Source organism: Schistocerca americana, chromosome 8 (genome assembly GCF_021461395.2).
Source record: "Schistocerca americana isolate TAMUIC-IGC-003095 chromosome 8, iqSchAmer2.1, whole genome shotgun sequence".
In the NCBI taxonomy this organism is placed as follows: Eukaryota; Metazoa; Arthropoda; class Insecta; order Orthoptera; family Acrididae; genus Schistocerca; species Schistocerca americana.
Genome location: NC_060126.1, coordinates 228,581,875 through 228,597,496, shown reverse-complemented (window position 1 = coordinate 228,597,496; position 15,622 = coordinate 228,581,875). Strand labels below are relative to the sequence as shown.

Sequence of the window (15,622 nt, the reverse complement as noted above, 5' to 3'; positions counted from 1 at the left end):
TGTGAGTAGAAGTCTCATCTGTGTAATTCAGAGAAAGGGTGGTAAGGATCCATGTGCCTGGGTTCTGAAGCAGCCAATGAAATCAACGATGTTGGCCTCGGCAGCATGTTCTGCCCTGGGTAGTCAGCTCTGTTCATGGCCACAGTTGGGCAGTGGCCATTCATCTGGATGGACAACTGTCAGCATAAAATTTACTGCAGATGTTACAACAGATTGGTTATATCATATGAGTGCTTTGAGAAGTGACACTGTCTCTTGTGCCACAATATATGCCTGTGACAGGACTGGACTAGCTTGTGCTAAGTGGGGTGCACTGGGTGGGTCTTACAGCTAGCTCTTCCTCAGGGATTTGACCCATGTACAAGAGATTTTTAAGTATGGACAATGGTATTTTGTAGATTGTGTGTGTTGATAGAATACGACTTCGAGATGGATGGGAAGAACTATCGATAGAATGTTACTCGTTTTCGGTATGATGAAACATAGTCCAAATCCTGGTGGAGAATGCGACTCAATTATTGCAACCTGGTGTGTGTGTGTGTGTGTGTGTGTGTGTGTGTGTGTGTGTGTGTGTGCGCGCGCATCACTGCAGGTGACCAGATTGTATCATGACATTTTTAATGTGGTTGGTATGGCAGCTATCAAAATGATGGTGCTGTTGATGGTTTGTGTAGAGCTGTCAGAGAAACAGTGGTCAATGTCTAGTAAAGTGATGAGCTGGGCTGAGGAGGACCAGGTGAAGCGGATGGGATAGATGGTGTAGAGGCTGTGAAGGAATGAGGATCTCTTGTTAGCTCTGAAGAAGGATTTGTGCAGAAACTTAGTAACTTTCTTATTCTTGTTTGTATGTCTATCAACAACTTAGTGCATCAACTATATGTTACCTTCACTTATTCCATTATTTCATTTTATGCCTGATTAACTCTTATGAGCATTTTGTAATGTGTATCGCACCTGTGGTACAACTCTTATTTCTGGTAAGTTCTCCGTTCCCCTGTGGCTCAGTTTATCATCTTATATGCTGTTGTTTTTCCTGAGTTACTCTTCAGCATTTATAAATAGTTTGTTCCGTTCCAGTACACTGGGCTAGTAAGTATATTTTAGTTGGAACAGTAGTAACAGTCTTATTGAGATAAGTCTATATTTTATTGTAAGAATTTATATTGTTGATGCTTTCACATTACCTGTCTTTCGAACATATGGTTTGGCATTGTTTTTGAAAGGCGCATTGTCGTGATCTTTCTTGTGGTCCGTGTTTCAGTATTTACAATTGGATACAAACTATAGACCAAAGTACTTCAGACCTCATCAGTGTTCACCAAGTTGCATTTCATGGGTCCCGTACGATCCAGAAGCTCTGAAAGGACAAAATCCTCTTGCAATTCCATTGCTTTGTGGATGGTACAGGTGAGTGTGTAATTTGTTTAGAATATTTTTTACTACAGTTTGGAGTACGGTGTAAGACTTAACAAAAGGAGTTAAAATGGGAGTGACTTGTTTTATTTCAACTGATCACTGTGATACTAGCAGTTGGAGATGCTCTTTTCTATACCAAGAGCCACTACCTCCCCAGACCTGCTATATCCTTCAGGAGTCGATATTTCAAGTGATACTTTTAAACTATGTTTATCATTTTGAATTTTGACTCTAATGCACACATGCATTGTTAGCTACGACTCTTAGATACAAGTACGTCCAGAGGGAGTGTAAATACACAATCAGGATTTACCTGATCTTTGCTTGTCTGATGTATTCTAGTGACTGATTGCACACTGCTGCAAGACAGTTCCTATCAAAAAGATTACATGTTTGTAATTTCTTGCAGACTTGTTCATTATGATTTAAATCAGAAAATGTAGTTGGACTTCTTTTGTAACTAACGAGGAATGTGGCACAATAAATGCTTTTGAACTTCAGTTTTATATTCACCAAAACACAACTGCAGTTGTGGTGTAGTTATTTCAATAAACTTTAGCAGACAGTGAAATTCATTCAAAGCAGACTCAAAGTATTGCTTGCAATTCATGATTAATTGTTCATGCTGTTAATGTGTACTAATGCACTTCCATATTAGCACACTTCCTTTAAAACGTTACAGTTCCTCTACGATCCCACTCACTGAAAATTTCTAAGTGGCGATGGACTTGCGAAATAATCCAAGCTCCAAAGCTTCCATTATCCAGCGACTAGCTGCCAAAAAATCAAAACACAAACTTACTAAATCACTTACTGGAACCAGGCCCCTTAATTCACCCATGTAAATCCCCTAGCTCTTTACTCTCCTGAAATGATTAATGTCTCGTAACATATTCAGCTAATATGAATTATTTTGTTTCTAATGCAAGGCTCCAAACGTTTTCTCAACGGGGGTGCGTGTTTGCAGATTCTTACCCCTTAAGTGCCTGCTATTGTGTGTTCCTCATCGAAACTTTGCGTCACATAAAAAATCCCATATGCAGGAAATCCACAGAACCTCATTCACCACACTGTAATTAAAAGTCCACTTGAAAGAATTGCTGGTGTTCACTCTGTAATCTTTCAGCATCCATAAACAGTTCTTTGTGTCAAAGAATTATCGTTTATTAATTTGATTTGAAGCAATCTGCTTACATGATTTGGCCGAGTGCTTTTGGGCTGCAGTGAACATATGAGAAAATCAGCTTGATTTAGATATTTACAGGCACATCTCCCCAAGAACTGAGGCACTGTAGATTGCGTTTGGTTGAAAATCGAGGCTTTTATCTTTTGGAATAATGTATCTAAACAACTGGCTCTCCTGTGCAGGCATCACATAATACAGTGTTCAAAATAAATGTTGCTTATTGCTGTATTGTCAATACTGGAATTAATAGGAAATGTAACTGTTTTTCTTCTGTCGACTACAGTTATAAGAAAACAAAATTAAAGAAGATAAATCATATTTCCACTTGATAAACACAACCAAAAACAATACCTTGCTAAATATTCCACCTCAGACACTACAGTTTCTTCTCACTGTCATTTTGCATAACACATAGCTTTGAACCAATTGGCCGTCTTTGTAATTGGAGACATTTTTGAATGCAGTTAGGCATACTCTTTACCAGATTGTCCAGATAAGTCTGTGGGATGTTGTTCCATTCCTCCACAGTGGCCTCTGTGATAACCTTGTAAGATCTCTGCTAGGAAAGGATGACTGCAAACCATTAGTTTTACCATGACCCAGACATTCTCAATGCAGTTGAGATGCGGAGAATATGTAAGCCATTCTATACGACTGCTTCTGTGCTCCACATGGAAGGTGTTCACAAGACTGTGATGATAGAAGTGTGTATTGTCGTCCAGCAGTGTGAATCCAACCCCAAATGGAGCCACACTGTGCATGGATACGCAAGGATGTCATACCAGTCATCCTCCCTTGTATTGGTATGAGGGGTGTCCTGAAGCCGTACATGATTCCACCACAAAGTGTAACTGAACTGGTTTGATAACTGTGATGATCTACAATACAGTTAGAGGGTAAGTGTTGTCATTGTTGCTTTCACAATGAATATCAGTATTGTCAGGGTGCAGACTCATTGAAAAGAGCAGTGTTCCACTGCTGCCTAGTCCACAAAGAGTGGTTTCATGCCCATGTGACACAAGTCCCTCTCTCAGCCCGACTTAGAGGAAGAACCTTGAGAGGTCATCTGGCATGTAATCCCTGCTCACAGAGCCTATTTCTTATCATTGGTGTTGACACTTGCCCTCCTGTAACTGTTTGGAACTGCCATCCTATACATGTAGCATTATGTTGAGAATTTCTGCTTTCTGTTATACGCAGATATCAGTCCTTCAGCCCGATTCACTTTCTTTTGCGGCCACTTCTGTGACGATCCTTAACTGATCCTGTTGCTAGGAACTTGTTGCAGACTCTAGTGACATCATTACGACTCACAACAAGAAACACCGCATTGTCCACCCACCTCTTTCCCTGCACAATTAGTGTGACTATACAGAGCCTCTGCTAGTACTTCATCGTTGTCTGAACCATCCTGAAGCAACACAACTGTCCTAATGACACACAGCACAAGTACTGTAATAATAATAACCATAATAATAATAATAATAATAAGAACAACGACTAGCTGATCAGATCCGTGTAATAATAAAAAATAACAGGATACCCCAGTCAGAATTAGAAAACATCAAACAACAAGTACAACAAATACTGGAACAAAATAATGTGCAATCAGAAGAAGAAGAAAATACAGTAATGGACTCAAACATCCCAGAGCAAACAAACAAAGACCAACACGCATCAATTAAACAATCAGAGGAAAACGAAATCTTAAGACAGCCACCAGAACAAGCACAAATAGAACACGAAGAGACACACGTGTTAGATATAGAAGAGAAATTTCAGCTGACATATATAGAATACAAAGACACAAATACAGACATCAGACCATTCTTGCATAGACCGCCAAATAACCCACAAGTCGAAACAACAATAAAAACTATCAACACAATCATACACAACAAAATAAATGAAAATACAACTATGGAAGAGTTACAACTACTGGTTTATATAGGAGCACTCACTACACTAAATATACACACTAGGCAGACATGCTTGTGTCTGTATGTGTGGATGGATATGTGTGTGTGTGTGTGTGTGTGTGTGTGTGTGTGTGTGTGTGTGTGTGTGTGTGTGTGCGAGTGTATACCTGTCCTTTTTTCCCCCTAAGGTAAGTCTTTCCGCTCCCGGGATTGGAATGACTCCTTACCCTCTCCCTTAAAACCCACTTCCTTTCGTCTTTCCCTCTCCTTCCCTCTTTCCTGATGAGGCAACAGTTTGTTGCGAAAGCTTGAATTTTGTGTGTATGTTTGTGTTTGTTTGTGTGTCTATCGACCTGCCAGCGCCTTCGTTCGGTAAGTCACCTCATCTTTGTTTTTATATATAAATTATTTAACAGTTACATTGCAGGCCCATACACATTCCCTGATACACTTGCACATGGAGTAACCTATCTGAAACCTAAAGATCAAGCAGACACAGCAAACCCAGCTAAATATCGCCCCATAACATGCCTACCAACAATCTACAAAATATTAACTTCAGTCATTACACAGAAATTAATGACACATACAACACAGAACAAAATTATAAATGAAGAACAAAAAGTCTGCTGCAAAGGAACACGGGGATGTAAAGAGCAACTGATAATAGATACAGAGGTGACATATCAAGCTAAAACTAAACAAAGGTCGCTACACTACGCATACATTGATTACCAAAAAGCCTTTGATAGTGTACCCCACTCATGGTTACTACAGATATTGGAAATATACAAACTAGATCCTAAATTGATACAGTTTCTAAACATAGTAATGAAAAACTGGAAAACCACACTTAATATTCAAACAAATTCAGATAACATCACATCACAGCCAATACAGATTAAGCGTGGAATATACCAAGGAGACTCATTAAGTCCTTTCTGGTTCTGTCTTGCTCTGAACCCACTATCCAACATGCTAAATAATACAAATTATGGATATAATATTACTGGAACATACCCACACGAAATCACACATTTGCTATACATGGATGATCTAAAACTACTGGCAGCAACCAATCAACAACTCAACCAATTACTAAAGATAACAGAAGTATTCAGCAATGATATAAATATGGCTTTTGGAACAGACAAATGTAAGAAAAATAGCATAGTCAAGGGAAAACACACTAAACAAAAAGATTACGTATAGAATAACCACAGTGACTCCATAGAAGCGATGGAAAAAACAGATGCCTATAAATATCTAGGATACAGACAAAAAATAGGAATAGATAATACAAATATTAAAGAAGAAAAGAAGAAAAATATAGACAAAGGCTAACAAAAATACTGAAAACAGAATTGACAGCAAGAAACAAGGCAAAAGCTATAAATACTTCTGCTATACCAATATTGACCTACTCATTTGGAGTAGTGAAATGGAGTAACACAGACCTAGAAGCACTCAATACACTTACACGTTCACAATGCCACAAATATAGAATACATCACATACATTCAGCAACAGAAAGATTCACATTAAGCAGAAAGGAAGGAGGAAGGGGATTCATCGACATAAAAAACCTACATTATGGACAGGTAGACAATTTAAGAAAATTCTTTCTAGAACGAGCAGAAACTAGCAAAATACACAAAGCAATCGCTCATATAAATACATCGGCTTCACCACTGCAATTTCATAACCACCTTTACAACCCTTTAGATCATGTAACATCAACAGATACGAAGAAAGTAAATTGGAAAAAGAAAACACTACATGGCAAGCACCCGTATCATCTAACACAGCCACACATCGATCAAGACGCATCCAACACATGGCTAAGAAAAGGCAATATATACAGTGAGACGGAAGGATTCATGATTGCAATACAGGATCAAACAATAAACACCAGATATTACAGCAAGCATATTATTAAAGATCCCAATACCACAACAGATAAATGCAGACTTTGCAAACAACAAATAGAAACAGTAGATCACATCACAAGTGGATGTACAATACTAGCAAATACAGAATACCCCAGAAGACATGACAATGAGGCAAAAATAATACATCAACAGCTTGCCTTACAACATAAACTTATAAAACAACACGTTCCCACATACAAGTATGCACCACAAAATGTACTGGAGAATGATGAATACAAATTATACTGGAACAGAACCATTACAACAGATAAAACAACACCACATAACAAACCTGACATCATACTCACCAATAAAAAGAAGAAATTAACACAACTAATCGAAATATCCATACCCAATACAACAAATATACAAAAGAAAACAGGAGAAAAAATTGAAAAATACATCCAACTGGCTGAGGAAGTCAAGGACATGTGGCATCAGAATAAAGTTGACATTATACCAATTATACTATCAACTACAGGAGTCATACCACACAATATCCACCAGTACATCAATACAATACAGCTACATCCAAACTTATATATACAATTACAGAAATCCGTAATTATTGATACATGTTCAATTACCCGAAAGTTCCTAAATGCAATATAACATATACCGTACAGTTAAAAGGAAGTGACGCTTGATCAAGGTCCGCGTCACGTCCCATTTTTAACCAGACTTAACGTCTGAGAAAGTAAAGAAATAATAATAATAATAATAATAATACTAATAATAAGAACAGTGACGACGATGATGATGATGATAATAGATACAATGTATGTCTGGATCACAACATTTAACATTGTGTTTCGGCAATGTGCAACATTTATTTTGACCCCTGTAGCTTTTATCCCTTTCACAAAGACATATGATACTACAGTGGATACATAGCACAATTGGACAACTACATGAATATGAATATGACACCATCTTTATATGGTCCTTCCTCTCCTTACATTATTTTAAACATTTAATTGCCAATGTCTTCTCTAGCTAATGACATGTGACTTGTGTCCCTCAGAGTAGTATTTTAAGTACAACAGTCTTTGTCGCTGCTATTAATAGTATTAAGTTGTCACTTGGAAGTTTTGTTTTAACACACCACCCGTTAATTGGGATTTAATTATTGTACTTGGAATTAATATGGAAGACAATTTTTGGTTCTATCTTTTTTATTTTAAAATGAAAAACAATAGCGGCAACGTTAAAAGAAACTGGGGCTGCTTTCACTAAATGGCTGACTTACTTCTGGACTTTGGAAAATTTAATGCAATTTCTTCTGAGAGTTGCAATGGCCTACAGTTTTGGCTTGGAAAGCAAATCTTTGGTAAAATTTGCTACTGAGCGTGAATTTAAATGATTCCTTGTGGAAATTGGTATTAAATTATCGGATTTTGTAATGTTGAAATGATTGTAGGTTCTATTGTATTTCACAAACTAAGGACTATGGTGCATTAAATGGCACACTCGAACTATAGTAACCAAAAGAAATGCTTCTGTATTTAAGGAAACACACAAAATTATGGAACTGTAAAGGAACGACAGGTTTCTAAATGAAATGAAATGATTGTATGGCATTGTTGGCCGGGAGGCCCCATTTGAGGGAGTTCGGGCACCGTATTGCAAGTCCTTTTTAGGTGACGCCACTTCGGTGACTTGCGAGTCAATGATGATGAAAATGATGAAGGACACACAACACCCAGTCCTCTGCTGGGAATCGAACCCGGGCCCCATCGGTGGTAGGCGGTAACGCTACCGCTACACTACGGAGGCGGACTCTAAATGAAACAGGGTTACTCTTTAACACTATAGGGTTACTCTTTAACACTATATTTAAGGAAATAAAAGTCAACTTACACTATTCCACCCAGCAAAAATTTGATGCCTGATATAAAACAAAAGATCCTCTACATGAAACAGACAATATTCAAATGCATGCAATGGTTATTCTGATTACTCATAACAGTTCCAGTTGCAAATAATTAAGTTGCAGTTCAAGAAAGATCTCCTATGACCATTTCATTAAATCTGCAGTATTAATTATGGAACAGGAATCAAGCTAACCAAGAGAAAGAAGCGCAATGGCAAGAGAGTAAAGAGGAAAAGAGAGTGGTGGCCTTGTTTCATTGATGTTTATACTAATTACACATTATGATCTTTGTATGATTATTGATATATTATCCAGAGGTGCCTGGCATAGTTATATTACCTTGGGTAAATTTTGTGTAAAAGTTTGTGATGTTACATTGTCCGGTGTTAGTTGTTTGTGAATGACCCCTCTGTCTTTTATACGTCCTCCAGCTGTGCCACAACCACTCATCAGTTTCAGCTGACAATTAAGTGTGTATTCGTTTTAACCATTCGCATTCTGTTTCTAATTTCCTGAACTGAAGATAAGAGGCACTTCTTAAAGATGATGATGATGATGATGATGATGATGATGATGATCACTATGAAAAATGTTCCTATCATAACACAAAAAGGCAGATATGTCCTGGGGAGAGTTACGGATGTAAAAGAAGGGAACTAGCTTTTCGACTTACCTGGTGGCTTCAGAGACATGTAAATCAAAACATCTTGACATATCACACTTATTTTGCTTGTTGGTATTAGTACCTATCTCATGTAATGTAATGCATTGTGTCAAGTAAAGTAACGTGATCCATGATGTCATATTGTGTAACATGACGCATGCCATCATGTCATGCAACATCACATCTTTCATGACGTGCAATATGTCATAACATGTCATTAATGTTTAGGACACTGGGATACTTCCTATTATATTTGCACCCCCACCCTTGTATACTTCCTATTGTAGATGCATCCCAATCTCTAGAAGCACATAAATTTGTGTCTGTTTGTCCTTACACCCCACACTCTACATGTAATGGGGTGAATAGGAGGATAAATAGTCCCCTCGTGGAAAAAAATCAACCTCCCCATCTAGAAATCAAAATTTATTTTAAGTTTCCCCTCCAGAAACAAATTCACCCCCAGAAATTTTATCACCCCAGAAAAACTTTTTTAGCTAGCCCTTAAATGCTCTTCAACCATGTGGTGATATACGCTAATATTGTGTCAGACCTTCTTTTGCCCAGTGTAGTGCAGCAGCTTTTGTGGATGGACTCAACAAGTCATTGGAAGTTTCATGCGGAAATATTGAGGTGCGCTGCTTCTGTAGCCATCCATAATTGCGAAAGTGTTACTGGTGCAGGATTTGATGCACTAATTGGCCTCTCAATTACATCCCATATAAGTTCGATGGGATTCATGTCAGGCAATCTGGTTGGGCAAACCATTCACTCGAACTGTCCACAATGTTCTTCAAACTGGTTGCGAATAATTGTGACTCAGTGGCACGGTTCATTGCCATCCATAAAAATTCAGTCATTGTTTGGGAACATCATCACCTCCATGAATGGCTACAAATGGTCTCCAGGTGGTCAAAGCATCCAGAGGACCTTGTCCATTCCACGTAAACTCAGCCCTCACCAGTATTACGGAACCACCTCCACCAGCTTGCACTGTGCCTTGTTGACAATCGAGGGATGTGCAGCACACTGAGCTGTTACCAGCTGAAATCCAGACTTGTCTGACCAGGTCAGTTTTCCAGTCATCTAGAGTCCAGCCAATATGGTCATGACACAGAAGAGTCTGCTGCTGTAGCCCACTAACACCACATTTCACCACGCTGTCCTAATGGGTACATTCGTCGTATGCCCCCCATTGAATTCTATGGTTATTTCATGCAGTATCACTAGTCTGCTAGCACTGATGATGCTTTGCAAATGCCTCAGCTCTTGGTCATTAAGTTAAGGCCATTGGCCATGGTGCTGTCCGAGTAAGAGGTAATGCATGAAATGTGGTATTCTTAGCACACTCTTGACACTGTGGATCCCAGAATATTGAATTGCTTAACGATTTCCAAAGTGGAATGTCCCTTGCATCTACACTATGTGATCAAAAGTATCTGGACACCCCCAAAACATATGTTTTTCATATTAGGTGAATTGTGCTGCCACCTACTGTCCGGTACTCCATCTCAGTGACCTCAGTAGTCATTAGACATCGGGAGAGAGCAGAATAAGGTGCTCCACTGAGCTCACAGGCTTCGAACGTGATCAGGTGGTTGGGTGTCATTTGTTTCATATGTCTGTACGCGAGATTTCCACACTCCTAAACATCCCTAGGTCCACTGTTTCCAATGTGATAGTGAAGTGGAAACATGTACAGCACAAAAGCGTACAGGCCGACCTCGTCTGTTGACTGACTGAGACCGCCAACAGTTGAAGAGGGGTGTAATGTGTAATAGACAGACATCTATCCAGACCATCACACAGGAATCCCAAACTGCATCAGGATCCACTGGATCCACTGCAAGTACAATGACAGTTAGGCGGGATGTGAGAAAACTTGGATTTCATGTTTGAGCGGCTGCTCATGAGCCACATAACACGCCGGAAAATGCCAAACGACGCCTTGCTTGGTGTAAGGAGTGTAAACATTGGTCAATTAAACAGTGGAAAAATGTTGTGTGGAGTGACAAATCATAGTACATAGTGTGGTGATCCGATGGCAGGGTGTGGGTATGGTGAATGTCATCTGCCAGCATGTGTAGTGCCAACAGTAAAATTCGAAGGCGGTGGTGTTATGTTGCGGTCGTGTTTCTCATGAGGGGACTTGCACCCCTAGTTGTTTTGCATGGCACTATCACAGCACAGGCCTATATTGATGTTTTAAGCATTCGGGGATGGTGATTGCATGTTTCAACACAATTGAGCACCTGTTCATAATGCACAACCTGTGGGGGTGTGGCCTGCACAGAGTCCTGATCTGAATCCTATAGGAAACCTTTGGGATTTTGGAATGCCGACTTCGTGCCAGGCCTCACCGACCGTCGTCAATACCTCTCTTCAGTGCAGCAGTCTGTGAAGAATGGGCTGCCATTCCCCAAGAAACCTTCCAGCACTTGACTGAACGTATGCCTGCAAAAGTGGAAGCTGTCATCAAGGCCAACGCCATATTGAATTCCAGCATTACCGATGGAGGGCACCACGAACTTGTAAAATCAGTTTCAGCCGGGTGTCCGGATACTTTTGATCACATAGTGTAGCTCCAAAGTCTATTAATTCTCATCTTGCAACCATAATCACATTGGAAATCTTTTCAAGTGAATCACCTGAGTACAAATTACAGCTGCTCCAGTGCAATGCCTTTTTGTACCTTGTGCACATACTACTAACACTATCCCAATACTTTTGTCACCTCATTGTACATTGTTTACTATGTCTGCAGAAGTGTTGTATGTGATGCACCATGAGGGAAATAGGCTGACCCTCTGCAGACCAGCACTGTTCTAAACTTCTGTGCTGATGCCATTGAGCTGTCAGTTAACATCAGTCACAGGTTCCTTATAGTGTGCCAGCCGTATTTTAATTCCATAGAAATCTACGTACCATGCTGTTGCTCACCAACTAAAGGAGCGACTTTTCAGTAAAAATCTGTAACATGACCCTTTGAGTACCGTAAAGACTGCCATTTGAGATGGATATGATTAGTGATGTAAAATGCCTGGGTATTTATTAGATAAACACATGGGCAAATGGCCAAAATTCATAAATGCCCAGGCATTTATGCATTTTAAAGATTAATTGACAAGTGGCACTTATAGAAAAGATTAACTGATATTTTGTACTGGAAAAGGTATTTTGCAACTCTGCTTCTGTAGTGATTGGGGAAAATAAATTGAACTGTAAATGTAACTATACATTTTTAATGAGGTCAGTTCTTGGGGTAGTATATAATAAAAAAAAAAAAAAACTAAACTATAGTTTGAAAGTAATTCCTGAAATAAAGAATAGTTTATATTAAAATAAGTAGCCTGCAGATGGTATTTTTACTTATACCGTGATACTACTGCGAAAAAATTACAGTAAAAAAATGTATACATAATGATTTTAATTTGGAATGAGTCATGTGCCAATCCCGATTCCACCAGTCCAAGAATCACTGATTCTCTAGGAATTGACTAGTATCGGAATCAAATGATCACAGTGTCTTCGGCATTGGTTCTTTGTTATTAAATCTTCTTTATCTCAGTGTTCTCATTTTATCCTCACAGCAGTACAGCCACACGAAAGTAGATAAACAAAGGAGCAGAAAATAAAACTATAGTCTGTCTCAAATTTCACTACATCTGACAATAATGCTCCCCCCCCCCACCCTCTCTCTCTCTCTCTCTCTCTCTCTCTCTCACCGAAAACAGTTTAAGAATACACTTAATATCAACAAACATATGCCAACTGTTTAATACATCTAGTAATAATAATTATTTGAGATTTGACAATTTTTAAGAAGGAGTGCTTTCCAGATTTAACATACAAGTCTTTTTTTCATAACATTTTAGTGTAGTAAACACTGACGTTTGAAATTAGGGGAGTTCCATAGATAGCTGTTCAGTTCTTTACCCTTACTATGCCCTCAAGAATCTTCTTCCCAGTGAATAATCTAAATCGAGTGCAGAGCTGCAAGGGGGTCTTGAAGGTACAGGGGCAGATGAGGCATCATTGGAGCAAAAAGTTCGTCATTGAGTTTTTGAGTCCCTGAGTATCCTACAAGCAGTGCAGCAAATGTACACAGCAGAGAAATGATTGAAACAATACACCTCTCATTTCTCCTTCTAAATCAGCAGGGGTTGTGTGTTCCACTTTGCTGGGTACATGGGAACATAGATGTCAGCGAAAATGAGAAAGTGGAGCAGTGTAGGAGGCCTGCAGGGAACACATGACACATCATTAAACAATAAATTCAGGAAAATGTGCTGTACAGTATTGATTAATCAAATTTTAAAGCTGTAAAATGTAGCTGCCATTTTCCCAGTCCTTTGCAGATTAGTGTGATTGATCTTTGACATAGCTGGAGTAATTGGTCTTCCTCCGTAGTCTTTGTGCAGTCAGCTCTTAATTAAGCAGCCATTTCAACACTGTTCTAGGTGTTACTTCTGTGCTTTAGTTGGTCAGTGGTGTTCTCTACTCATTTTCTGATTGCATTGTCAAAGACCAACAAGTTTTTGCAGCTCTCTTGACATTGTAATTATTTCTTTGTCACACATAGTGAGGTTGACAAACCACATTCTTATATCCAATACTGCTGATGGATAAATTTAAAAGTAGAAAAAGAAAAACGGAAAAAAGCCTATTCATAGATTTTGTAGCTGTTTAGGTTCTTTGTACAAGGAGGAAATAGGGAGAGCTGGAAAGGGTGGGCGGATCAGTCGAACTCCAGCTTGAGAGAGCTTAGAAAAAAATTTTGTCTCCCTTTATTTTCACAGCAGAGTCCGCCTGTGTAGCTGGATGGTAACATGCTTGCCTCCCGTGCAAGTGGGCTCCGGGTTCGATTCCCAGCCGGGTTGGAGATTTTCTTCGATCGTGTACTGGGTGTTGTGTAGTCCTCCTCCTCCTCCTCCTCCTCATCATCATCATCATCATCATTTCATTCTCATCACTGACACGCAAGTCGCCCAATGTGGCGACGACTGTAATAAGACTTGCACTTCGTGGCCAAACTTCCCCGGATGGGGCCTCCCAGCCAAAAATGCCATATGCTCATTTCATTTCACAACAGATTTTTTTTTCCTACATTTAAATGTGTTTATTGGTACAATTAGCGTTTTGCCTCCTCAGGATAAGTATTACATAGCCTTATAACTTTACTGTTGTCAAAGTGCATTTTCCTTTTGGTAACTCTTATATTTATGAGTATTAGTTTCGCCCACAAATTTTTTGCAAACAAATTTGTCCACTGTCTCCTGCTGAGTGTAATGTCCTCCACCAAGACACTGCAAAAGTCGTATTTTTTATGGGAGACAAATCGATGTCTCTTCCATGACATCAGATTTGAAACTATTTTGATGTATATAACAAATTAACGGAGAATAATATCCCCCCCCCCCCCCCCCCCCCCACTCAATTCCCTCCATTACCACATCGTCAATTCCTTGATGTGCAGGATGTGTCCTGTCAACCTATCCCTTCTGTTAGACAAGTTGTGCTGTAATGCTTACTTCTTCACAGTTTGATTCAGTATCTCTTCTCCTCATTGATACGCTAATCTAATTTAACCTCCGCCGTGCTCCCGAATGCAAGTCCAGTGTGCTAACCATTGTGCAAGCCATTCCATTGTCACACACTTACTTTTCATACTCCACTATTCCATGTGAAGTCTTCCAAAAAATTCTGTTCTTGTCAAGATTATATTGTTGCATGTCACAATGAATATATTTAACCTAGTGTGATTGAAGTGAGAAATTGTTACACCAGCTGTGAGGTGGGTATGAGATACCCGAAACTCTGATGATGAATTTTTGATACTGCAATCATGTGTTAAATTTTTTTTTTACTTGGGATATTAATAAAGGCATTTAGTAAACAAGATGAGTAAGTAAAACACTATGTTTAGGATATAAAACTTTTTTTTGTGAAATAATGAAGCGTCTAAATTTTCTCAGAAAAAGTACAAGTTTCAAATGTTTAACATTTTTCTCAAACAAAATTTGAACAAAATTACAGTTTCTGTGATAAATTAACACTATGACATTATCTTCTAATTATAAAACGGTAAAAGAAAATGAAAGGTCTTCCGAGATAAATTAGCTCAGCACCAACATTACACCTACAAATTAGCACATTTTCCGCACATAAAAGTCGCATGCTCCGTACATATTGGCTTCCCACACTTTGGCCAACAATTTTTCCCCCAGTACAGTCACCGCACCTGACATATCTACCTGTCCTTTTTGGAGGGGGGGGGGGGGGGCGGTGGGCGAAGACTGGCGATGTAGTGATCAGCAATCCTCTTTTGAATTAGCCTTGGAAGACATATGTTTTCTTGTCTAATGCGAAGACTGTCATTTATCAGATTCAAATCTAAATTACAAATGAAATCTCGGTGCTTCATGTGTGTTTTGTCACCTTTGTTATTTTCTCTTTAGACTGTGATGGCATTTATGGCAGCCATATTGAGTATGGCATAAAAAATTGTCATAGGCCAGCGTTTGCTGTTGCAGGCAACATCATAAGTGGCACTGAGTTCATCTGCGACATCGACACCAACATTAGTTACATTGTAATAGTAATCATTTCCAGTTTTCTTACCACCTGTCGATT

The 15,622-nt window shown here is 39.0% G+C and overlaps 1 protein-coding gene across 1 annotated transcript in view; it reads left to right on the top strand.

Annotated features, from left to right (window-relative positions):
• Positions 1 to 15,622, top strand: part of LOC124625777 (histone-lysine N-methyltransferase SETDB1-like) — a 284,740-nt gene that overhangs the window by 148,612 nt on the left and 120,506 nt on the right. Inside the window, exon 14 of the mRNA XM_047149218.1 lies at positions 1,262 to 1,407. Coding sequence (XP_047005174.1) covers positions 1,262 to 1,407 — 146 coding nt within the window. The remainder of the gene's footprint in view (positions 1 to 1,261; positions 1,408 to 15,622) is intronic.